The sequence below is a fragment of the Labeo rohita genome, chromosome 2, assembly GCF_022985175.1.
Source record: "Labeo rohita strain BAU-BD-2019 chromosome 2, IGBB_LRoh.1.0, whole genome shotgun sequence".
Classification (NCBI taxonomy): Eukaryota; Metazoa; Chordata; class Actinopteri; order Cypriniformes; family Cyprinidae; genus Labeo; species Labeo rohita.
In genome coordinates, this window is record NC_066870.1 from 7,569,538 (window position 1) to 7,597,490 (window position 27,953).

Genomic DNA, 27,953 nt, shown 5'->3' on the forward strand with positions numbered 1-27,953 from the left:
TACCTCCAGAATTCAAGATAAGGGTGCAGAAAATGTCACGATTACAGTGAAATGTAACAATAACTGTAAAGTGTTGATTGCAGAATTACATTTAGATACGCTCATTTACAGTTGAAGATAAAAAAGTTTACACACACCTTGCAGAATCTGCAAAATGTTAATTGCTTTACCAAAATAAGAGGGATCATACAAAATGCATGTTATTTTTTTACTTAGTTTCTTAATACTATGTTACCTAAATGATCTACAGCTGGTGGTGGTTGTTGTTGTTGTTGTTTAGTGATAGTTGTTCATGAGTTGCTTGTTTGTCCTAAACAGTTAAACTGCCTGCTGTTCTTCAGAAAAACCCACAAATTTTTTTTGTTTTTCAGCATTTTTGTATATTGGAACCCTTTCCAATAATGACTGTATGATTTTTGAGATCCATCCTTTCACTGAGGACATCTGAGGAACTTATATGCAACTATTACAGGAGGTTCAAATGCTCACTGATGGAAAACGATGCCTTAGGAGCCAGGGGGTGTAAACTTTTGAACAGAATAAATCTTATTTTGCCTAAATATCTTTTTTTTTTTTTTTCTTTTTTTTTCCCCCATTTAGACCTGCCTTCAGAAGCTACAGAAGATACTTACAAAATAAGTTAAATTTACCCTGATCTTCAAATTCAAAAAGTGTTCACCCCCCCGTCTCTTAATGCACTGTGTTTCCTTTTGAAGCATCAGTGAGTGTTTAAAGCTTTTGTAATAGTTGCATATGAGTCCCTTAGGTGTTCTCAGTGTGAAAAGATGGATCTCAAAATCATACAGTCATTGTTGGAAAGCGTTCAAATACACAAAAATGCTTAAAAACCAAATAATTAGTTTGACCCAAAGGATTTTTTTTTCTGAAGAACAGCAGGCAGTTTAACTGTTCAGGTGAAACAAGAAACTCATTAACAATCATCACTAAACAGCTATAAATCATTCAGGTAACAACACAGTATTAAAGGAGAAGTCCACTTCCAAAACAAAGATTCACATATAATGTACTCAACCCGTTGTCATCCAGGATGTTCATGTCTGTCTGTCTTCAGTCATAAAAAAAAAATTAGATTTTTTTGAGGAAAACATTTCAGCATTTTTCTCCATATAATGGACTTATAGACCATTTCGCTAGATGTAAACAACACCGGTCCAGAAGCACTTCCTGTTTTTTTGTTTTTTATTTTTTATTTTATTTCACATATACAAATACATCTTAAAGATGCTAATGTAACATTTTCATCCAGTCAAATGTTATGTTGGTTGTATTTTTTTGTGATGTTTGTGGAAAGTTAAAAAAAAAAGAAACAGGAAGTGTATCGGGGCCATCTGACGAAATGGTCTGTATGATGCACCAATTTTGAACTTCCAAAATGCAGTTTAAATGCGGCTTCAAACGATCCCAAATGCGGTTGTAAATGATCCCAGCTAAGGAAGAAGGGTTTTATCTAGCGAAACGATCGGTTATTTTCATAAAAATAATACAATATTATACAATATAAATTATATACTTTTTAATGCCAAACGCTTGTCTTGTCTTACTCTGCCTGGATTGTTTTTGTTCTGGTTCATGACAGTTAGGGTATGTTGAAAAACTCCCATCTCATGTTTTCCCTCAACTTCGAAATTGTCCTATATCGCTGTTTTACCTTTTTTGTTAGGAGTGTTTGATCTTTGCATGTTCACTTTGCAAAGACTGGGTCGGAACTTCAGCGATGTAGGATATTTTTTAAAGTTGAGGGAGAAAATACAATTGGAGTTTTTCGACATACCCTAACTGTCTTGATTTAGAATACACAGAGTTCAGGGAGAGAAAGGCAAGATGAGCGTTTTAGATTAAAAAGTATATAAATTGTATTATTTTTATGAAAATAACCAATCGTTAGATAAGACCCTTTTTCCTCGGCTGGGATAATTTACAACTGCATTTGGGATCGTTTGAAGCCACATTTAAACTGCATTTTGGGAAGTTCAAAATCGGGGCACCATATGAGTCCATTATATGGAGAAAAATGCTGAAATGTTTTCCTCAAATAAATAAATAATTTCTTTACTACTGAAGAAAGAAAGACATAAACATCTTGGATGACAAGGGGGTGAGTACATTATATGAGAATCTTTGTTTTGGAAGTGGACTTAAGTGTATGAATTAAGTGTATGTAAACATTTGAACAGGGTCATTTTTATAAACTTAACTGTTTTCTCTTGTGGACTATATGTAAACATCTTTTACTGTATGTGAAATATCTTATTGAGGTCAATACTAAATAAAAAATAACATGCTTTTTGTATGATCCTTCATATTTTGGTAAAATTATCATTCTGCAAGGTGCATGTAAACTTTTGACTTCAACTGTAGATCTTTCTTGTAGCTTTTTCAAAGACATTTCTTTTGAGTTTATGAATGCAGTGGGCAATCAGAGGCATTTAGATATGATTTTAGATTAATATGCATCATAAATAGGCAAGATGAAAAGAAAATACCAGCTAGACTTTTCTAAAGACAGTCAGTTTCCCTCAGAGATACATTCGCATAAACTCCCACCCCCAATCTCAACCGGCTTGAATTAGCACACATTTCTATCAATTTTCAACCAGCACAGAGTGCGTTGTCACATTCCTAATACAAAGGTTTAAAAAATGTCCTTGAATGTAATCCCCCTTAATTGAAAAGTTAATTTTTGGCCCTGATAGAGCCCCTAATTTGATAATGCATGGGATTTAAATTACAGATTCACATTTAAGTAAGTATTGCTATTGAAGCATTTGCAACAGATGAACATGGCCCAAAGCTGCACTTTTGATTCTGGATGGTAGCGAGTTGGCATGGGTGGGTGCAGTGCTGGACCAAGTATGTGTGCCAGTGGATCTGCCATCCAGAGAGGCCAGACTGAGCTGGCGGATGAACTTGGAGCATGTGTGCTACATAACAATGGCTATTTGCTTCAGCCTGCCAGCGTTTATCTGAATGGAGCTCGTGTGTGTGTGCGTTTGCTTGCAGATGGGTCTTTCTGAAATGTTAGATAACACAAGCTTTTTTTTATTCAGTTTCTATTCTGAATTGATGTGCGCTTATGTCAAACCACTTCTCTGGACATGTGTGGGCATCAAGGTTGGAAGTCATTTTGCAGAGGGCATTGGATAGAGGCGCTTTTATTCATCTTCTAAATTTAATTAATTCTGCTTATAATATCTCAGTGCATTAATTAAAAAAATGTGAGCCTTTAAAAGATTGCTCTTCATGCGTTCAGAAATGATTTCTATTCACAGGAGGTGGTTTTTTATTGCCAGTATCTTAAATGTTGGCAATTTTGTTGATTTAATAACATTTTAATGGTAACACTTTGTAATAAGACTTCATTTGTTAACATGACTACATGAACTAAGAATAATACTTCAACAGAATTCATTAAACTTAGTTCATTAAGTTTACCATGATCAAAATATGTGACCCTGGACCACAAAACCAGTTTTAAGTCGCTGGGGTATATTTGTAGCAATAGCCAAAAATACATTGTATGGGTCAAAATGATTGATTTTCCTTTTATGGCAAAAATCATTCGAAAATTAAGTAAAGATCATGTTCCATAAAGACATTTTGTTCTATCCTAACAAATTATATATTCAGGGTCACATATGTTTTTGTTATTATTAGTTAAAACACTGTGACACATTAAACACATTAAAAAAACGTTAAGGAAAAAATGCTGTAAAATATTTTGTTCATAGTTTACATTAGGGCTGGGTGGTAATTCAATAACGATAGTTATCACAATATAATTTTTCTCTAAGAGAAATGAAGAGTTCGATAAATGTTCGATCATAATTTTTATGTGCCAAAAGCGGAACAAAACAGCGCGACTCATTTGAATCGTGCCACATGGACCATTTATCCTCTCGGACCAAAGTTCAAACTGCTGCGCTGCGCGAGCTCACTGGAGAAGATGCATTTATTATCTCGACCATTAACTAGTTAAAAAAAAAAAAAAAGACAAATGACAAATGTCTAGAGCACATTATTGTAATGCGGTGCGCATCAAAATGCGCAAGCACAAATCTCTTCTCTCGCAGACGGATTCTCTTTACTCTCATTAAAAGACGCGTTTTCTCTCGCGTGCATGTGCGCGCTCAGAAATACAGATTAGCGCATATGACAACAGATGTAACAAGTATTTACATAGCATAACAGTAGAAAATGTATCAGTCTCACACGTGTCCCGCATTGTCCTGCAAAATCACATCTATGTCCCGCAACAGCCCTGTTGCCAGGTGGTCATCCTAGTTGAAAGCTGTGTGCAACGAGACAGTCAGAAGGCTTTTCAATCTACATATCACCATCATTTACCATGGATTTACTGTAGTAACACTCACTGCACCATGGTATTGTGGCAGCAATGTGGGATATTCACATTGAATTTTATTACAGGAGTAATGGTATATAATTATAGTATGTATGTATTTGTGATTAAGCTATGTGTGCATTTATACTGAATGTTTTTAGACTACCGTTTTTCATACAAATAGGCTACCTATAAAACCATGTAGTTATATTTTTACCATGGTATTGGGGTACCATTATGTGTGGTTTTAACTGTGTTTATGATGATTTAAAATGTATGCTTGCTACTATAGAAGACCATAAAAAAACAAAAAACTGGGTCAGAATACATTTCACCATATTAAACTGAGGCTGCTATAATTTTTACAGATGTTACTGATTGATAATGAACAAAAATTTACCTCTGCATCCTCAAGCTACTATCAAATGTGCATTTCTAAGAGACACAAAAAGTGATATTATTATTATTATTATTATTATTATTATTATTATTATTATTATTATTATTATTATTATTGTTTATTATCATCGTCATTATCAGACAACCCAAACCTGTTTCTTGATTTTAAACGACAGAAATCATTAGAACATGCAAAAATTAATTTTTCTGTTTAGATATTTATTTATTGTTAAGGAAAATTAATGGTCTGATTTCTACAACTTTCACTTTGGAGCAAAAATCTGACTTTAAACTTGAAAGAAATAAATATATGACATTTATTGTGATAATTATTGATATCGACTGATCCCAACCCTAAGTTACATTAATGTTAACTAATGAGACTTTATTGTAAAGTGTTAACCTATTCAGCTTTAGTTATATTTTATGGGTGGGCAGTTCACTCAAAAATTAATGTTGTCATCATTTACTCACCCTCATGTTGTTCCAAACCTATATGAATTTCTTCTCTTCTGCGAAACACAAAGAAACATAATTGAAGATGGTTTCATCTGTTCCGTGCAATGGAAGTCAATGAGGTTCTTTTGTGTTCCATAGAAGTGACAGGTAAACAAATGATTATGATTGATGCTTTAGTTTAAGATTTCTATCAGTTCTTGAACAGTTATATTTCCTATTTTGTGGCGTCCCTCCATAAACCTCTGGATGTGATTCTCAGCACACACCGCAAAAGAGAAACGCACTGAAGCCAGCGTGCGGTCTGATTGGCTGTGGCGCATTACCTCCTCTGGATCTCGTAATTGGCTCCCACGAGAGTGATTGGCAGCACGGTGACTTCATTTTCTCTAATTAGTTATTGGCGTGATATTGAGCTGTGTCAAATGACCAAGACAGCAGATCCCTAAGTCTTTAAGGCACTTTATGACTCAATATAGTTTTGCTGATGAGTAAATGTCATGGCCCAGTCTATTTCTGCAGGATCCTCGGCTTTATTGATTTGTTCAGCATTAAAATGGGTGGCTAGAGAAGATCTGCACTTGAGTTCAGAAGAATTTCTTGTCTTCTGTATCAAGTCGGTGTCTTTATTCTGCAGATCGTTGTTCCATTTTAGTGTAGGTCGTGCTGTTTGAAGATTGAAACTCTGCAAGAAATAAAGCAATGTGTAATGATAAAGAGGTTTTTTTTTTATGTTTGTCTGATATACAGAATCTAACAGCAAGTTGTTTTTAAAAGGAAAAGCCAGTGGAATAAGGATTAGGCCGTATTGAATAAAAGTCAGCTGACTGAAACAAGGCATGTTGTGAAACACACAGGAGAACTTGACAAGAAGTTCAATCATTGCTTCTGCAAAGGATACTGAACTTGTGTTGAATGTTAACACCATTTTTTCCCTTCTCTTTCTGAATGCATGTTTCTGGTCTTATTTTTTTGTCAAATAGCCAAATAGTTTTTAAGGAATTGTTTTAGGCTAATGTTTTAGACTTTTCAATGTAATAATTAAGAGTAATTAAATACCAGTTAACATTGTAAAGAAATAAGAATAGATTAAAAAATAATGTTTGGCGTCATGAAATATTGAGTCCACCTGCTGAGTTCAGTCTCTCTAGGACCCCAAAACAATTTGACTGGAAAGTTCTCTGTTCCTAAATCAGTTGTACACTACCATTTAAAAGTTTTGGGGAATTTTTTATTTATTTATTTTTTTTTTTTCCTATTTTTAAGAGAACTACTTATGCTGACTAATGCTGCATTTATTTGATGAAAATGACAAATGACAAAGCTACGTTTTCAGCAGCCATCACTCCAGTCCTCAGTGTGATATGACTTATCATTCTGATATGCTGATTTAGTGCTCAAATAACATTTCTTCTTCTTCTTCTTCTTCTTCTTCTTCTTCTTCTTCTTCTTCTTCTTCTTATTCTTATTATTATTATTATTATTATTATTATTATTATTATTATTATTATTATTTTGGATTCTTCGATGAATGGAAAGCTCAAAAGCTTAATTTATTTGAAATAGAATAAACTTTTGTAACATTATACATAGTCATTTACCCTTTAATGGTTTATACTAAAGCTTAAAGTATATTTTGTTTATCTGCCCTACATGCTGCATCTAGCTACCACAGCTACAAAACGATAACAGGTGTTGGGCTGTTTTGATTAACTACAACAAGGTATTGCAATAACAGCTTTTGATTAGCTGTTACAAGCGGCTGCCCCCTGGGGTCCAATCCGAACTGTGCTGTACAAGGGTCCTAACTCTTTATGACACCAGCGGCATTTCACAACACTGAAAACTCTTATTCTGCTCTAGCTCCACTTCATAGGGCCCTATGAAATGTTGTTTTTTTGTTTTAATTTTTCTGGATCAAATTTTAATGGTTGAATAAAATTTTAGTTAAAAAAAAAAAAAAAACAAAAAAAAAAAAACACATTTTACATTTCTATTTCTTTTCTCCAGAATTCTGTGTTTTTCATTTAAATTGTTTTCGATTTCATGGTTACATTTTTAATTAAGTTAATATAGTTAATATAATCTCAGAGGTCATGTTAACCGTAAATTGTCCGTCATTGATGGAATATTTTTATTACTGACAGAAAAATTTGAAGGCTGTCCATCGCTTGGACAGATTACATTGAGGGTGATCTACTGTAACTTGTGACTGTAATTCCCACCCCTGTCCAGTTGGTGGCGAGTGCGCTCCAGTGTGGCAGCAGAGCACGGGATTCAGAACAAAAATGAAACTGTCACAAATCTTTTGTATATATAATTTATAATACATTATAATTTTTTATTTTTTATTTTTTACCCAGCCCTAGCGTATTTTGTTGTTGTTGTTGGTTTTTAGCATATTTTGTTGTTGATCACTACACTATCATCCTGTAGGTTCATGATGAAAAATGAAAATGTGAACAAAAATAAAAGCAATTAAATGAAAATTAAAATGGCGGGTAATATATATATATATATATATATATATATATATATATATATATATATATATATATATATATATATGTGACAGAAATATATTACTATATATTTATTACTATATATATATATATATATATATATATATATATATATATATATATATATATATATATATATATATATCACAGGTTCCAACTAAATATTAAGAAGCACAACTGTTTTCTATATTGATAATAAATCAGCATATTAAAATGATTTCTGAAGGATCATGTGACACTGAAAACTGGAGTAATGATGATGAACATTCAGCTTTGCATCACAGGAATAAATATATATTTTTTTAAAAAATATTCACATAGATAACATTTATTTTATATTGAAATAATATTTCACAAAATTATTCTTTTTTTTTCTTGATTTTTGATTGATTAAATGCAGCCTTGATGAGCATAAGAAATGTATAAATTAAAAAATAACATTTCAACGGCAGTGTAAATTTAAATTATTTTGTTATTATTACTTTAAGTACAGTCTGCTGTGCAATAGTAATATATTTCTGTCACAGTTTCTTCAAATTAAACCTAACTTTTATTTAAACGCATTGTCATGAAGACCTTTGAGTGTCTGTGTCTACTCTGTGCCATGACAATGATTTTTATCAAATGAAAAAAATGAAATGCTGATGAAGTGAAACCTCAGAACAGCTCTGGAGATGAAGTTCATGTCCTCATACAGTGAGATGGCAGATGTTGAAAATACCACAAGCATCACACGTACTTAAGTTTGTGTAGTAGACGCAAAGATAAAAAAGCAGACTTAATATTTAAAAAGCTGTATTTTTGGACTTTAGTATTCACAAACACAAGCCAATATTGTGAATTGATTAAAGGAGAATTCAACTTCCAGAACAACAATTTACAAATAATTTACTCACCCCCTTGTCATCCAAGATGTTCATGTCTTTCTGTCTTCAGTTGTAAAGAAAGCATTTCGGGATTTTTCTTCAAATAATGGACTTCATTGGTGCCCCGATTTTGAACTTCCAAAATGCAGTTTAAATGCAGCTTTAAAGGGCTCTAAACGATCCCAGCCGAGGATGAAGGGTCTTATCTATATTTTTTTTTTTATTTTTTTTTTTTATACTTTTTAAGAACAAAAGCTTCCGAAGACTCGAAACAGGTGAACTAATTCCAGTACAGAGCCTAATAGGATGTTGCGCATGCGCAAATCACTCCCCGAGACAACTTGTTCTTCCCGAGTCACATTAAAGATTCGTTCAAAATGATAGAATCGTTCAAGAACGACTCATTACTAATTCATTGCATTGTGGACGCACATCCCAAAACCTGTGCTACACGAGCTTTTGTGCTTAAAAAGTATACAATTTTTTTATTTTTCGGAAAAAAATGACAGATCGTTTCGCTAGATAAGACCCTTCTTCCTCGGCTGGGATCATTTAGAGCCCTTTGAAGCCGCATTTAAAGCGTCCATTATATGGAGAAAAATCCTGAAGTGTTTTCCTCAAAAACCATAATGTCTTTACGACTGAAGACAGAAAGGCATGAACATCTTGGATGACAAGGGGGTGAGTACATTATCTGTAAGTTGTTGTTCTGGAAGTGGAGTTCTTCTTTAAGCATACAGGCCTGCTTTTGACATTCATCTAAAATTTGCTCAATTCAATGACATTCTGTTATACTGTAAATTGAAATCATAGGGCCTTAACCTCAGCCTTCAGTATTGAATTATCGAATGTCCTGTTTCATCCAGAAACATGTGCTGCAAATGCTGTTTCATGTTGATTTTGAGGTTTATTCTACTATGCACCTTTTTGACTTTTGTATTTATATGTAAATATTTTTTAACCCCTCAGATAAACCAGAGAGCTATGACGTGTGGTACGAGAGCCGCTACGAGGAGTGCGACAAAGAGGCCTGTCTCTCCTTCTCCAAGGACATCCTCTGCTCTCGAGTCACCGTGGACCACAACTACTACGCTATCTGTCAGAACCTGCTCTCCAGATTCGCCACTTGGCGTGGCACCACGGGCGGTCTCCTCCACGACCCCCCTGCCGACGTGGTCAAAGACGGGCGACTAACGACCCTGCTGGACGAGTGCACCAGGCCACAGAGACAGTACGGCCGCTTCCAGGCAGCTAAAGAACTGCGGGAGTACCTGACACAACTCACACAGCTGAGCAATACTAACAGGTAGTGTCGAGAACAGGGGACGTTCTGTGGCCCCCCCACTCAAAAAAGACCTCTGAAGTACTTTTACAAATGTGCTACCAGATTCTGGAACACATTCGTTCACTTTCAAGGGAGTCGCTATTTTGTTGCCGCTATCAATCATGCCAACATTGGCTCCAGTCCTGCCCGGGGCTAATTAAAGAAGTTTGCACATGAACATGGATTAAAGGGTCGTGTGAAAATCAGCAGAGTAGAGGCTCAAACTGCTGTGATCACACTAGTGTGTGTGTGTGTGTGTGTGTGTGTCTATGTGTGTGTGTGATTGTGAGTTGATTGTAATATCTGATGCTTCAGTGAACCCTTGCTGCTATTATAGGTTCTGATTAGGATCCTGTAATATGGTTTCTAATTAATTTATAAATTGGGTGAGCAGGGGTTATAGCTGAAGTGACACAGGGAGCTTTGTTTATGTATGGGTGAATCTTAACAAAAACATGTCCAGGTTGCCACCGCCCCCACAAAAAAGTTTGGAATTTAATATATTCCTCTGTATATATTCCACAGAATATAATTATATTTTAGGAGCATTTTTTCTTTGTCTTTTTTTATTTTATTTTTTGCACATGATCATAATGCCAAGATGTTAAGCCTTTTGTTTGTTTGTTTGTTTTATTTTTTATATATATATTTTTTTCTACTCTTTTATCTTCTTTTTCTTATTTATTTTTTTGGCTATTTTATCATTTTGTTGTTGTTGTTGTTTTTTGCTTACTTTTTTGTTTTGGTTTGTTTAGTTTTGTTGTGTTTTTTGTTTTGTCTTTTTATTCTGTTCTGTTTTTTTTAGTTTTTTATTTCTTTTTGTTTTGTTTTTGTCGCAAAACAAGGCAGTAAAAATGCTGTTAAAAATTTAAATCAGTGTAAATTTAAAGTATAATAATAATAATAATAATAATTATTATTATTATTATTATGAAATATAATATTTTCCTGTCTTAGCAAATATAGATATATTCCTTTTTTTCCCAGTTTTTGTTTTCTGCTCTTTCATTTGTAATTTTTTGTTTTGTTGCTTTTTTGTTTGTTTTGGCTTGTTTAATTTTTAGTTATGTTCTGTTTAGTGTTGCAAAACAAGACAATAAAAATGCTGTTAATCAGTGTAAATTTAAAGAAGGAGAATAATAATAATAATAATAATAATAATAATAATAATAACAATAACAATAATAATTATTATTATTATTATTATTATTATTATTATTATTATTATTATTATTACTACTCCTGTGTTTGCAAGGAATATAATTTTATATATATATTTATTTGTTTTGCTTTTTGTTTTGGCTTGCTTAGTTTTATAATTTTTGTTTTTTTCTTTTTATTCTGTTTAGTTTTTGTTTTTGTTTGTTTTTTTTGGGGGGGGGTGTTTTGTTCTGTTTTTTGTCACAAAACAAGACAGTAAAAATGCCATTAAAAATGTTAATCAGTGTACATTTAAAGGAGTGTAGTAGTAATCTGTAATAATAATAATAATAATAATAATAATAATAATAATAATAATAATTTAATATTATTATTATTATTGTTGTTGTTATTTTATATATATATATATATATATATATATATATATTATTATTATTATTATTATTATTATATATATATATATATATATTTTTTTTTTTTTTTTTTTTTTTTTTTTGTGTTGCAGAGGAATATAATTATAATTATATAATTTTTTTTTTTTTTTTTTTTTTTTTTTTTTTATGATCATAATGCCCAAGATGTTAAGGCTTTTGTTTGTTTGCTTGTTTTTTTTTTTTTTTTTTTTTGTTCTTTTATCTCCTTTTTTTGGGCTTAAATTTGGGTTTTGGTTTGTTTAGTTTTGTTGTGTTTTTCATTATATGTTTTCTTTAAGCAAAATTTGATTTTTGGGGTGAAATATCACTAGGACATGTTCATGACAGGCTTTGAGATTCATCCATTTGGGTTTTATTTTAGTCTCTATATTCGATTAACCACCTGGTTTCTTTGCTACAGGAAGTCAAGTCTTAACTGAATTTGAAAGTGTGATTGGTCAGATTATGCCTCTTATGAAAGGAAAATTTGATCAAGTGTTTCCTGTTACAATGAACCGTTTTGGTGAGACGTTAATGCTTCTCGTAAAAGTGGCAATCAGTGCCATTGATGATAGTTGGATGACTCGATTAAAAAAAAAAAAAAATCAAACCTGAAATGAAAATACAGAAAGGAGAACAAAATGGATTCGAAACAACAGAGTATGCAAGAATAAAAATACCAAAGAATATTGTCATCATTGTGTGGTTTAGTTTGTTCTTTCAGCAATGCTTTGACCAAGATTGTTCAAAAGGGAAACCACAATAAAGCTCTTATTTTTCACATTTCTGTCTTCATAAACATTTGTTATTGTTGTTCTTTTTATCTTCTGCTTTTTGGACCAATACAGTTTACCATGCAACCATGACATACTGTCTCCTTCACTTGCACGTGCATTGTGTTTACAGGGACAAGTTGTACTACATTGTCAGATCATAGTTTTTAGACCCTTTAATGTTCTGCCCTCATCAATTTTGTCTGCATATTTTAATGTTCTTTTTTTCCCCTAATAATGTTACCCGTGTGCCACTTGCCATGTTTGTACTAAGCAATATTGGGAGTTGATTGAGCCTAATGAATTATCGCTTTAAACATTTCGTATTGGTTTGTAGGCATTCCAACTTTTGAAAACCCCTGTTTGTTGAAATATGATTTATTCTGTAAAGAGAAAAGTCTGCTTTCTGTACGTGTTTGTTTTGAGACTAAGGAAAAGTCTGGTCGTACTGTGCCTTTCATTCAAAAGTTGTATTTTCGACTGGATGAGAATATAAAATTATATTAAAATATGTCTATACTTACCTGCTCTGATTTATTTTCTTTATTGAATCAGCACTATTGAATGCATTATGAGTTTTGATAATGGCAGAAATTCAATTCAAGGCTGCATCGTTTTGATTCCTGAAGTAATAAAATATCTTCAGGTGTGTGTGTGTGTGTGTGTGTCTGAAGACCTCCATATGGTTTCATCTGGAATGAAGCCAACACACACATCCTGAGCAGGAGAGAGAAGTGTGAGAAGACTTGAGAAACTGAACAGAACACCAACCTTATTTCCAGTCCTTTAGCTTCAACACAATGTGAATCGCTTCAGGATAATCAAGAATTGTCAGGCAAAACGTTATTTTTGTAGGCCGATATACTGTAAATAAATATAAAGCGTTTGCCGTTCGGTTGACCACAGAAGTCATTAATATCAGGGCCTGAAGCTGGAGTCAAGGTTTGCCCTCCTTTGAGTGTGTTCCTGTGATGAATGGAGTGACTCTGGGCTAAAGTTAAACACATTCACCCATGGCATCTAAATATAGATTTCTTCCTCTGGTTGCAAAACCCATGGCAAGGATTAGAGAATACAGAGTCAGCACCGCTCTGACAGTTCTTGAGATCTAGTGGAGAGGGAAAATTGAGGGTAAAAAAGACATCCAATATCCCAGACAGGCCGAAACCATTCATATTATTCACCCGTTTCATACACTCTAGGCTAAATCGAGCCAAAAGCCCAACAAGCAAAAGTTTCAGGCTTTTTATAGCGTTTTGGAAAGTGGAAAAAGTAAATGATCGCCAGTGTCAGATGTTTTTATTAGAAGCCTTTTGTTTAGAAGCGATATTTGTGATTTTAAGGGGGATATTTAGATTTTTTTTAAAACCATATAAAAGGTACTTGTCCTCTCAAATGCTGAAAGCATGTTTTATCTTAAAAAACATGGTTATTAGATATAAAATCATATCCACAATGAAATATACAAGATATCCTAACGAACCAAACACACTGTTAAGATATACACACCCACTTAAAAGTTTGGGGTCAGTAAGATTTTTTTTTATGTTTTCAAAGATTTTTTTTATAATAATTAAGAAATTGTTCACATAATATTGAATTAAGCTTTAATATTTTATTAGTGTAATAATTTAATTCAAAGCACAGCCACCACAAATTCAGACTTTTTTTTTTTTTTTTTACTTATTTTTTTGGGCTTTTTATGCCTTTTATTGTGATAGGACAGTAGAGAGATGACAGGAAAGAGCTGGGAGGAGAGAGGGGAGTGGGATCGGCAAAGGACCTCGAGACAGGAATCGAACTCGGGTCACAGTGAGTGCAGTTGCGCTAAATGTCATAACAAAATCATAACATAAATAACATCATAACAAGAAATAGTTTAATAGCTATGATATTGGGTTTGAAATCAAATAATTGCATAGTTATGACAGGAAAGACTAGCATCTAACAATGCCTTGGAAAAAACAGTCTTAAAAAAAATAATGTTTATGCATAAACCCAAATAGGAAATAAAACAGTTATCAAATAAGCATGTGTCCTATTCTGTGTCCTAAACTCCTGAAACACTGGTATCTAATTTTAGAGCAGTCAACGCAATTTATGAAAGAAGTCAATTAAATTTGTAAGTGGGGGTGGGTGTGTGAAAAAATTCAGATGTAATTCCCTTTGTAATCACTGGCATTTTTCAAAAGTAATTGTAATTTAATTACACATTTTTTCTCAGTAACTGTAACTAATTACAATTACATTTATTTGACTTTATTCTCAAAATATATAAACATTATTCTCGTATTGCTACAACTTTATTAACGTAATTTCGGCTTTATTCTCAAAATATTTAAACTATTCTCATAATTTTGACTTTATTCTCAAAATGTTTTGACTTAATTCTCAATATATTTTGACTATTCTCATTATTTTGACTTTATTCTCAAAATATTTGGACTTTATTCTCACAATTTTGATTTTATTCTTGTAATTTCAACTTTATTCTCAAACTATTTCAATTTTATTCTCGTAATTTCAACTTTATTATCAAAATAGTTCGACTTTATTCTCAAAATATTTCGACTTAATTCTCAACATATTTTGACTTTATTCTCATAATTTTGACTTTATTCTCAAAATATTTCAACTTTATTCTTGTAATTTTCACTTATTTTCAAAATATTTCGACTGAATTCTAATAATTTCAACTTTATTCTCAAAATATTTCAACTTTCTTCTCGTCATTTCAACTTTATTATCAAAATATTTAAACATTTTTCTCGTATTGCTACAACTTTATTATCGTAATTTCGACTTTATTCTCAAAATATTTTGACTTTTTTGTAATTTTGAATGTTCTCAAAATATTTCAACTTTATTCTCATAATTTCAATTTTATTTTCAAAATATTTCGATTTAATTCTCAAAATATTTTGACTGTTCTCATCATTTTGACTTCATTCTCAGAATATTTTGATTTTATTCTCGTAATTTCGACTTTATTCTCTAAATATTTTGACTTTATTCTAGTAATTTTGATTTTATTCTTAAAATATTTCGACTACTTTGAAGTAATTTGGCTTTTTTTTTAAATATTATATGTTTAATCTCATACTCTTAGACTGATGATTTATAAGTACGCTTAGCTCAGTAAAAAATCTATATATAAATCCAAGATGATGGACAAAGTTAGCATTATAAATATAATTTAGTCAGTGCTGAATACTGTTGTTAAAAATACTTTAAATTATTTATAAATGACAACTGAAAACAGTTATACGCCTTAATATTTTTTGTGGAAAAGTTTGTTTATTTATTTATTTATTTATTTATTTTTTTTTCCAGGACTCTTAGATGACTAGAAAGTTTAAAAGAACATAATTTATTTAAGATATATTTTTAAGTAAACATCAATGTCTTTACCATCACTTTAATGCAACTTGATGCAATTTAATCCATCCTTGCTAAATAAACATTCATTTCTTTCAAAAGGAAGAACATTTCACTATAGGGAATAAATTCACTTATTTTATATATACATTTCATGGCGATTTAGACCCCAAGCTTCAAATTTTTGACCTTGCTCAGCACTACAGTATTTAAATGTTACCAGAACCCAGTAGCGTAACTATAAACTTTACCACACTGTGATCTAGGTCTTTTTAGGACAGATGAGGTTCACCATGTCTTTATTTGCAGAAAGAAGCAAAGAGGAGCTTTTTCTTTAGACATGATCTGAATGTAACATGGCCTTGGCCAGTAATGTGTGGGCTGCTTAATGGCCATAAGTTCGCAAGGCATCATTATTTCATTGACACAACAGCGTGAAGATGCACAGGTCAAGATACAGGTCTTGACCTCAGTGTACAGCTTGAATGCCGTTTAAAACATACTGAAGTCTTTATTTTTATGTAATGGTGCAGCAAAGTCTATGCACGGCAACCTTTGCCAACATGAACCGAGGCATCACAGGCTGTTGAGACTGGAGTTATTGTTGACTGCAACTTCAGCGAGAACGGAAAAGTGGATTTATGACAACTTTCTATGAAGAACAGATCCAATCTTAGCCTTTATTTATTCTAAAATCAAATTAGAACCATTGAGGTTTGGCACTGTGCATGTGTATGTGTGCACTGTATAATGTACTGTTTTATCTGAATGGTGTTGTTTCAGAAAACACCAGAAGAAAATGGTCATTCAGATCCTAAATTAGAACACATCTGCACGTTACGGTCAGAGGACCGTCCAGCTGTGTGGGGTTATATCAACTGTTTCATTATCTGGATGTTTGGTCAGGTTTACAGACTGAACTTCATGAATCGATTTGGAAGTGGCAAATTTACAGCTGTGAATAATGTTATTCGGTCTCAACGGGTAACTTTTGCACATTGCGGCCACTTTGTTTCTGATTATGCAGACAAAAACATCACATCATAAATGTCAGCATGTACTCGGAACAACCGCATGCTTGTGGTTTTCAGAAATTTGAGCTGTAAGCACAGATGTTACAGCTATATTTCACTGTAAATAGGGGCAACAGGAAAGAAGCAAATAAGCAGCTTCTGGAGGGGAACAGGACTGCTATTGCTCAGGGTGGAGATAGGAAACTGAGTGAAAACAAAGATAAAACAATTGAGGTCTTAATGACAAGCACCTGACCTGACAGTGCTGACAACACCATAAGCCGCTCTATATCTACTGTCAACTGAGAGCTCAAAGCAGAACTCACACAAGCTAAACCATAGCTATAGGCTACAGCTGCCATCTGTGGCTGCTTCCTACAGTAAGACTCATAAATGACTGATTTGGACACTACACAGGCATCAACAGGCATTCAAATGGGTGATGTGTGAGAATATACTTTATCTTTCTTATTCTGATACAGTATATTGCATTAATATATACATTGTACATACAATGTTGGAGGTATTTTTTATTATTATTATATATTTTTTTATGATTTTAAACTATTTATGTCAATATTTGTCAGAAGTCTCCAGCATCCCTGTGACCCTACATATTGTGAAATATTTTTACAATTTTAAATAAATGTTTTCTATTTTTATATATTTTAAAATGTAGTTTATTCCTGATGCAAAGCTTTTCAGTTACATTATCCTTTAGAAATCACTCTGATATGCTGAATTGGTGCTCAGGAAATTATGTATCGTCAGTGTTGATAAACATTGTGCATCTTAATATTTTATATAACATATTTTATACATAAGACAAGCAGTTTGTGAAATGAATGGATGAATAGATAGATCATTTTAAGGTACAATTTCAGTTATTTGAAACTTTATCAAAAGATTTCAGTATTAAACTAAATATATTATATTTTAAGTGAACTAAATACATGTAGCACACACAATTGGTGAAATATTCAGTTAAATATTTGTTTTTAAATATTTAAACAAACTTTTTATTTATTTATTTATTTATTTTTTATTTTACACATTAGTACACAGTACTGAATTAATTACACGTATGCTTAGTAAAAAATTATAAATCCAAGATGGTGGACGATATGAGGTTATATTATAGATTATAAATATAATTTATTTGATGCTGATATAAAAAAAATGAGCCATGTATATTTAGATTATTGAACAATATAAACCTTAAACTGTAGAAAATGTTGCCAATAAATATACACACAATTTTAGAGATAAAATAATCTTTTAAAAATATTTATTTATATTTTCACTGAGCTAAATATTCATAGCCCACACAGATTTAAAAATAACAAGATGTTTGAAATTATTTCAAGCAGTTTTATAGATATGAATAATTTATAAGTAAATTCACATTTCATCCACCATCTTGGATTTTTGACATAATAGGCATTTAGTGTACCATCTTGAATGTGTATTTTCATTTTAATAAATATATACAGAATATTTTGGGAAAATAGTCTTTTATTGCAAACATTATGTTTCGATTGATTAATCTAATTAATCGCAAAATAAATGTTAAAAAAAAATTTAAAGTGTAGCTTTAGAAAGATATATTTTATTTGATTTAACAGAGAATTTATTACACATAAACATTTAGGCTGCAACAGCCTAACGTAAACTAAGCACATAAAACAACAACAACAACAACAACAACAACAAAAACATAAAAGAAGATTGTTGAAGATTTGTTGCCAACAGTCTTCAAAATACCTTCTTTCATGTTCCACAAAAGAAAGGCTTGAAATGACATGACGGTGAGTAAATGACCACCGTGTTTAATTTTTATTTTTCTTCTTTTTTTTTTTTTCAAATGAAATAACACTCTAAATAAGAAACTAAACCTGCCATCAGGTGGTGGTAAATGTCTTTATGAGTCATTAATTTATTCATTCAATTCGTTCAAACGGCTGATTCATTCAGGAATGAAGTAAATGGCTCTCTTTATAAATGGGCTTTTGAATCATTGGTTTACAAGATTCGTTCAAAACGTGGATTCATTCAGAAACTAAACACTGCAATGTTACTTGGAGATGCACAACAATTCTGCTATGGCTTCAAAGTAATACTGCATCTCAATAATTTAGAATGTCGTGGAAAAGTTCATTTATTTCAGTAATTCAACTCAAATTGTGAAACTTGTGTATTAAATAAATTCAATGCACACAGACTGAAGTAGTTTAAGTCTTTGGTTCTTTTAATTGTGATGATTTTGGCTCACATTTAACAAAACCCCACCAATTCACTATCTCAACAAATTAGAATACAGTGACATGCCAATCAGCTAATCAACTCAAAACACCTACAAAGGTTTCCTGAGCATTCAAAATGGTCTCTCAGCAGTGTTGGGAAGGTTACTTTGGAAATGTAATAGGTTATACAAGTTACCCTATTTAAAATGTAATATAGTGTAACTTTTTAGTTACTTTATTAAAGTAATGTTACTTATTACATTTGATTACTTTTTGATTACTTTTCTAATTTTCCAATAGTTTCAACTGTTAATCATTTAAACCAGGCAGAGTTAACCTTACAGTGGCACTCAACACTGATTACTGTCAGACTTTCAAAATTCATCATTTGTATTAAGATTATAATAAGTAAGATGTAATATACATCTTTATTTTGTGATAACAACTGGCTGGATGTACATTATCCCACTTATTACACAGCTGCTTGCCACAAAAGTAAACAATTAAACAGAAAACACTGATCTGAGGTGAAATATTTGAACACAAAGCTTCCAGGGAATCAGTTGCTAGCAAGTGGCCAGATGACAGAATTAAGAAATTGTAAACATAATATTGAATTGAGTTTTAATATTTTATTAGCTAACCAGATGCAAAGCTTCCACCAAGAAAAACTATCAAGAATATAGTGCCGACTTAAGTTGCCCTGATGATTATCGGGGCGTAACATACCTTGGAATGTCATGACTGACCAATCAGAATCAAGCATTCCATAGAGCCTGTAATAATTTAATTTAAAGCACAGCCACACAAATTCAGACTTAACACCTCTTATTTACTTTGAGATCATTCTGAGGTTAAATACAGATTTAAAATCATACCAAGAAATAGTTTAATAGCTATAACACTGGCTTTGAAATCAATGTTTGCATAGTAATGACAGGATACACTGGCATCTAACAATGCCTTGGAAAAAACAATTAATCTTAAAAAATAAAGTATATGCATAAACCCAAATAGAAAATAAAAGAGTTATCAAATAAGCATGTGTTCTATTCTGTGTCCAAACCTCATTTTAGAGGTCAGTGCAATTTATGAAAGAAGTCAACTAAATCTGTATGTGGGTGTGTGTGTGCGAAAAAAATCAGATGTAAGCCCCTATGTAATCATGAACATTTTTCAAAAGTAACTGTAATTGAATTACACATTTTTTCTCAGTAACTGTAACTAATTACAATTACATTTATTTTGTAATTAAATTACGTAATTCCGTTACATGTAATTAGTTACTCCCCAACACTGTCTCTCAGTTTGGTTCACTAGGCTACACAATCATGGGGAAGACTGCTGATCTGACAGTTGTCCAGAAGACAATCATTGACACTCTTCACAAGGACGGTAAGCCACAAACATTCATTGCCAAAGAAGCTGGCTGTTCACAGAGTGCTGTATCCAAGCATGTTAACAGAAAGTTGAGTGGAAGGAAAAAGTGTGGAAGAAAAAGATATACAACCAACCGAGAGAACCACAGCCTTGAGAGGCTTGTCAAGCAAACTCGATTCAAGAATTTGGGTGAACTTCACAAGGAATGGACTGAGGCTAGGGTCAAGGCATCAAGAGCTACCACACACAGACGTGTCAAGGAATTTGGCTACAGTTGTCGTATTCCTCTTGTTAAGCCACTGCTGAACCACAGACAACGTCAGAGGCATCTTACCTGGGCTAAAGAAGAAGAAGAAATGGACTGTTGCCCAGTGGTCCAAAGTCCTCTTTTCAGATGAGAGCAAGTTTTGTATTTCATTTGGAAACAAAGGTCCTAGAGTCTGGAGGAAGGGTGGAGAAGCTCATAGCCCAAGTTGCTTGAAGTCCAGTGTTAAGTTTCCACAGTCTGTGATGATTTGGTGTGCAATGTCATCTGCTGGTGTTGGTCCACTGTATTTTTTGAAAACCAAAGTCACCAAGAAATTTTAGAGCACTTCATGCTTCCTTCTGCTGACCAGCTTTTTAAAGATGCTGATTTCATTTTTCAGCAGGATTTGGCACCTGCTCACACTGCCAAAAGCACCAAAAGTTGGTTAAATGACCATTGTGTTGGTGTGCTTGACTGGCCAGCAAACGCACCAGTCCTGAACCCCATAGAGAATCTATGGGGTACTGTCAAGAGGAAAATGAGAAACAAGAGACCAAAAAATGCAGATGAGCTGAAAGCTGGGCTTCCATATCACCTCAGCAGTGCCACAGACTGATCACCTCCATGCCACGCCGAAATTGAGGCAGTAATTTAAGCAAAAGGAGCCCCTACCAAGTATTGAGTACATATACAGTAAATTAACATACTTCCAAAAGGCCAACAATTCACTAAAAATGTTTTTTTTTATTGGTCTTATGAAGTATTCTAATTTGAGAGTGAATTGGTGGGTTTTTGTTAAATGTGAGCCAAAATCATCACAGTTAAAAGAACCAAAGACTTAAACTACTTCAGTCTGTGTGCACTGAATTTAATACACGAGTTTCACAATTTGAGTTGAATTACTGAAATAAATGAACTTTTTCACGACATTCTAGTTTATTGAGATGCACCTGTATATTCTCTGCAAAACACATAATATCAACACAATATCAACTTCTTTTTTACTGAACTGTTGTATAAAATCACATTTAAGCTTGTGATAGATCGGGACAAAATCAACACTCGTGTATTGCTTTTGCTGCCCATGTGATATCGTGTGATAAATATGTATATAAATATAAAAAGGGGCATTTTTTGCACCAATATCTTGAATTTTAGGGCATAATTGCATTTGTGGAGTTGTTGCCCTGCATCATGTCAGCAGTCAACTATATATAGTTGACTAAATATATAAAATATTTCAATCGTGTTATGTTTCGTAACTAATTAATTAAGTTAAGGCGTTAAACTGACAGCCCTAATATATACAATATTGTCCTATGTAGGGTCCAGCATCACAATATTGTGAAAGATTTTTACAGTTTTAAATTAATGTTATCTATTTTAATGTATTTTAAAATTTAGTTTATTCCTGATGCAAATGTATTATTATTGCTAGCTTTCAGTAATTAATGAGTTATAAGTATACTTATAATCAACATTTTGTCCGTCATCTTGTATGTTCCTTCATTATGTGACTGCCTTCCCAGCAGTCCCATAATGCAGTGCTGATGTGACGCTGCCTTAGAATTTGGTAAAACGACAGAACAATGTAGTTTCCTACCATTTGAAATGAAGTTTGCATCTGGATTATGCCTATGATATCTTAAAATGATGTGTATGGAGACAGCTCATAGGTTCTGGAACAAAGCTGGAGTCTTTTCTGTCAACGCGGCCCTGTGAGATGGCCACAGGCACTGAGGTTAGAGAAACAGAGAGTGCTTGGAAAACCAACACAACAGGGCGTCTGAACAGCTGTGCCCCCATTACTCTCACTGCCCACATGACCACCCCACAGAACACACATAGGATGTGATTACTATTGACCTGAGCAGAAAAAAAAAAAAAAAAAAAACACCATCCACACCCCCCTGGGGGACTTTTAGAGCTGTGCTGGCCTCATGATTACAGCTCTGAGTGTTTGTGCGTGTGTGTGTGTGTAGAACCACACGCTGACCCCTCTGCCATCCATCTCTATTACTGGCACAAATAACACAGCACTGCAGGACACAGTGTTGTTCAGTGCTTTTTCATTGCTCTTGTCCTTAACAACAAACTTTAGAAGTCTTAGTTTTATTTAAAGGCAGAATTCACTGACAAAACCATGTCATTTACTCTTTCTAATGTCACTCTAAAGTCGTAGGGCACTCTTTCTTTCGTGGAATGCAAAAGAAGATACTATACTTATACTATCAGGAAAAACAAAACAAAAAACAAACAAACAAACAAAAAATATTTTATATTTTTACATGAACAGTGTAATCAGTTTTCAGTTTGTTAAAGCCAAGTATGAATCTCATTAAGGTAGTGTTTTTAAGCATTTTACATGTATTCCAAAATAATAACTCATGCTGGTAACAATATAAATAATATATTTAATTTGTGAATATTCAGCTATTTTTTTTAATAGTTAACTTTTAACTATTTTTGAATTTTTTGGGATAATCAATAATTAAAGCTCGGTAAATACTGGTCACAGACAAGAGACTTACTTTAAATTTCTCCAAGCTGATTACTCACTAAACTCTCACAGACCATGTTTTCATGCCATTTTAAAGGGGTCCTATTATGCTCTTTTACAAAGTCTTGATTTTGTTTTGGGGGTGTACTAGAACATGCTTTCATGCTTGGTCGTTCGAAAAATTTATTATTTCTCACATATTTTACATTATTACAATATCTTTTTCCCAGCCTGGTACAAATGGCTCGAAAAAAAAAAGAAGGGAAAACGAAATGTGTTGTGATTGGTTAGCTGTTCCACTGCGTTGCGATTGGCCAACAGCTTAGACAGTATTTCAGTTCTGCCACGCCCCTTGTCAAAGAAGCAAGTTCCGTGTACAACTGTTGTTGCAAGCTAGATTACAGTGATTCTTATGTTTTAAATATGGATATTTTTCTTACAAAAACACATCGATTCACTACAGGAGGCTTTTAGTGAACCCCCAGAGCCGTGTAAGGCACTTTTTTATTATGGATGGATGCACTTTATTGGACTTGTTTTGGACTGATGAATAGAAACACCCGTCTATGCCGTTCTAAAGCTTGCGAGTGCCAGGATAATTTTAACTCCGATTGCATTCGTCTGAAAGAAGGAAGTCATATACACCTTGGATGCATGGAGGGTGAGTAAATAATAAGCTACAGTAGTGTTGGGTCCTATCATCAACCTGCGAAATCGCCAATACATGATATTATCGAGCTAATGTAATTATTGACATAGTTTCATTGCCTGAAACCAGCTCCAGCATAAGGCTAAAAGCAGCCTAACATTAACATTATCAAAGATAATGTGAAGCTATCTACACTGTATTATGAATAAATGTTTTACCACACACTGCGGCACATTACGGCTCCGTCACTCTAGTCACTGCTTGTGTTTATACCCGTTGTGTCTCAGAAGCTGCTCTCCATGCTGCATCGCTAAAGTTAGGCTAATCCCCCACTTCGTCCGTACACACCCCCAAACAATTAGAATTTCTGTAGGCGGGACTTATTTTAATGATATTGTAATGGACCGTGTTGTGATATAATAAAATCCAGAAAACAAACGCTGTAGTCCAAAAGAGCCATTCGTTGTAGTTCTTGGAATGGACTTTGAGATTTGTAACTTTGCAGATTTTTTTTTTATGCCCAAACATACACACCACACACTGACTAAAATAAAAAAAAAAAAAAAAAAAAAAAAAGCATAATAGGACCCCTTTAAGTCCTATTTTGACATAACAAAGTGGTTATTTCTAAGTGTGTGAGTCGTCTACTTACTTTTTAAAATTATTCTTCCCGTTTATGCCATTATATTGTTCATTCAGACTGATTTGCAAATGCGCACAAACACAAGAGGTGGGATTTATCACATGAACCAATCACAGCTTAAGGGGGTCTGTTAAAACACAATGGGCTCAGGGGAGGCGAGAGAGACGCGGACTCCTGCTCTAACTTTACCTGGTGTCGCTGTTGGACAATGTTTCTTAAGAAAAAAAAAAAAAAAAAAAAAAAAACGAGTGTTTTTTTTAATGTTATATTCTGTAATGTTGGTGTTGTTTTATGTACTACATTTTTTTTTCTCATCCAATATTTGGAGGAGAGGAAATGCCCTTGATGTGAACAGAGATGTGAACACTGACACAAACATTCAGGTATAGTGTGTAATGATATGTTGCAGCAGGTGTGATTGACATTAATGAGAATTCATTGTTAGCTTTGTGTTAAGACCGGCTTCAGAAGATGTAGAATATAATGTACAATATGTGCTTCAGCAAAGACCTTGGCGACTGCACAAGCCGTCAGCAAAGACCTTGGCATCTAGATGAGCCCTCGTTACAGATTCCTACAGCCAGTTACGAATGTGTCGTGCCAGGACCAGCTGGGACCAAAATGCAGTTTTATCAGGAAGGATGTTCATGTTGCTTAAGGCCAGCCATCTATTATTGGCTAAAGAGCTACTCTACCTTCATGTTTTTCGACCTGCTGGACAAAACACAACTCTTCCTTCCCTCCTAATGAAAGGAAAGGATGTGATGTGTGGCCAAGTACAATGACCCATACTCAGAATTTGTGCTCTGCATTTAAGCCAACCAAGTACACACACACACACACACACATGTTTGTTTTTGTGAATTGTGGGGACTTTCCATAGACTTCTATAGTTTTTATACTGACTAAACGATATTGTCTATCCCCTAACCCAACCCTAACCCTAAACCAACCCCTTACAGAAAACATGTTTGCATTGTTACATTTTCAGATAAACACCATTTACTATTTTTAATAATTCTTTAACATTGTGGGGAATTTCAGGTTTTACTATCCTTGTGGGGACATTTGGACATTTGGTCCCCACAATGTAGCCAAAACAAGTAGACAGTAGTGAGTAGTGAACAAACACACACCATGAACACACACCTGGAGCAGTGGACAGCCATATTGCTATTGCTGCAGCACCCAGGGAGCAGTTAGGGGATTGGTGCCTTGCTCAAGGGACTCACCTCAGTGGTGGTATTGAGGGTGGAGAGAGCGCTGGTTATTCACTCCCCCTCTTCAATCCCTCCCGGACCTGGGACTCGAACCCCGCAACTAGACTCGTCTAGACTCAAACCTGCAACCTTTTGATTACAAGCCCAACTCCCTAACCATTAGGCCACGGCTACCCCCCATTGTTGTGTGACAATAATTTTATTGGGTTATTTTTAATATGTTTTACTCAGGTGCTGGGTAGTTTTTCTGTAACTCAGCTGTTGGGTCATTTTTACCACTTTAGCACTTTAACACTTTTAACTCATTTTTTCTACCAAACCGCTGGCTGAGCCTGTGTCTGACGAAGCAACCCAGCTGCTGAGTTACAGTCAGTCAGAGCATGGGCTTTTTGAGTCCTCTACAGGAGAGAGCAGTTCTCAGCGCCGGTGATTTGGTGCACTTCTTCAGCAAAACAAAGGTGTGTATACATTTTTATTTCATTTATAAAGTCTTTACTGTGTTGTAAATTGTATTATTTTAACACAACATAAGGATGAAATGTCAGTCAGCTGCGTTAGCAGCAGTTGTTTCGTCTTTTGCCTTGCATAAAATAAAAGGATTTTATTTGTTATTGTGCTGAGTTTAATTTAGTTTGATATTAAAATATGTTCTCTAATCTCAGTACTGTTTGTTTATGTGCATCTTTCAGCGAGTGAAACGCGAGGCTGGCTCAGATTTTGGCAACACACCATGAGAATTAGCGCTATTTCTGTAAAAAGCAATTACAGAGAACGGTTGAATACACTAAAATTAAAATGCTACTTTTAGATGTAACATTTTTAATGTCTTAAATGCTTGTTAAACAAGTTTAAATGTATGTAATATTGTATTTACCCAAATAAATTCAGCTTGTCAGTTTGTCATTTTGTTTTGTGTTCTTGCTTAATAATAAATGTTCATCTTTTGCCTCTATTATTTCTGTGTGTGTTTTTTTGTAAGTTCCAGTCCATTTTAAGACAGCAATATAATGTTTAAACAATAGTTGACTTAAATCAAATAACCCAGCATGTGTTCTGTCCAATATTTATCCAGCGCTGGGTTGCCAAATAACTCAAGTTGGGTTGTTTTTAACCCAGCATAGGCCAGAGGAGAACTGGTTCCCTGACTAAATCTGGTATAACTACCCTGACTAAATTTATCGGTATAACCAAATTGACTGACACCATGAGAACACAGATGAGAACAAAACTTGAATTGAATTAAGTTGGATATTGACCCTGTTGTTTTCTGTAGAGATGCTTAACAGCTCAATCTTGCAACATCGACACTGGGATTTGAATTATTTGAATCAACATTGAACTGATTTTGGCTGAATAACAACATTGTTGCCTATATTGTAGAACTGCCTATAGCTGACCGATCTGAACTACTTTGAGCTAAGTATAACACTGTTGACTTTTAGAGCTGCTAATCTGCAAAATCTGAAGTCTCTCCATAGCTGAGTTTCTATAAATACTTCTGTTATTTCCTGTTTATCACTGTGAAGCTGCTATGACACAATCTGTGTTACATAAAGCGATATAGAAATAAAGGTGACTTGACTTGACTTCATCTCAGCCCCTTTTCAGATCTACAATCACCTTCTAAAAGTCTGTGATTATGTTACATTAGGCATTTTCACTTTTTGCTGGTTAATTCAATCCTTCCTTCTGTGGATCAGTGGTTTGAATACACGCAGTTTGCATATTTGCCATATCTCATTTTTTATCCAAACCATATCCTTTCCAGTGAAATCAGAAAATAACATTAGACCAAATGCAAAACTGTCAACAAACACTGGATTTTTTGTAATTGTCATTTGATCAAATATTATTTATATTATTGTTATATATTTTAAATAATTTTCAAATATTAATAGTATTGACCATTAATAAAACTGACAATATTTATTTCTTAGAGACAATTTTTACATTTGCAGGGTTCTCAAAAGTGGCAGTCATAGTAGTGTTTAAACGTAAACAACAGTGGTTAATGGAAACTGTTAGAAATATAATTTTTGCATTTACATTTTCAGTAAAAGAAAAAAAAAAAAAACACACACACACACGCAATGCTTCTATGACTTTACAAAAGAGCAGAAAAATAGTAGAGAGAAAGATGTAAACTGTGCTGTCACCTCCTCAGCTGTTGTGTTAAAACACTCGGGCAGCAGTGTTAACTAGCTTTCTGTATTTTCTTATCTTATCTTTTCTTTTTTTCTGCTTGTTCATGCAAATATCTAATCTGCCAACCACATGGCAGCAAATCAATGCATTTAAGCATGTAGACATGGTCAAGATGATCTGCTGAAGTTCAAACTGAGCATCAGAATGGAGAAGTAAGGTGTTGTGACTTTGAATGTAACATGGCTGTTAGTGCCCGACAGT

The 27,953-nt window shown here is 33.6% G+C and overlaps 1 protein-coding gene across 2 annotated transcripts in view; it reads left to right on the plus strand.

Annotated features, from left to right (window-relative positions):
* Nucleotides 1-11,056, plus strand: part of dipk2aa (divergent protein kinase domain 2Aa) — a 32,122-nt gene extending 21,066 nt beyond the window's left edge. For both annotated transcript variants that reach the window (XM_051095976.1, XM_051095985.1), the window contains one exon: nt 9,573-11,056. In XM_051095976.1, coding sequence (XP_050951933.1) covers nt 9,573-9,913 — 341 coding nt within the window. In that variant the 3' untranslated portion in view covers nt 9,914-11,056. The remainder of the gene's footprint in view (nt 1-9,572) is intronic.
* The last annotated feature ends 16,897 nt before the right edge of the window (nt 11,057-27,953 follow it).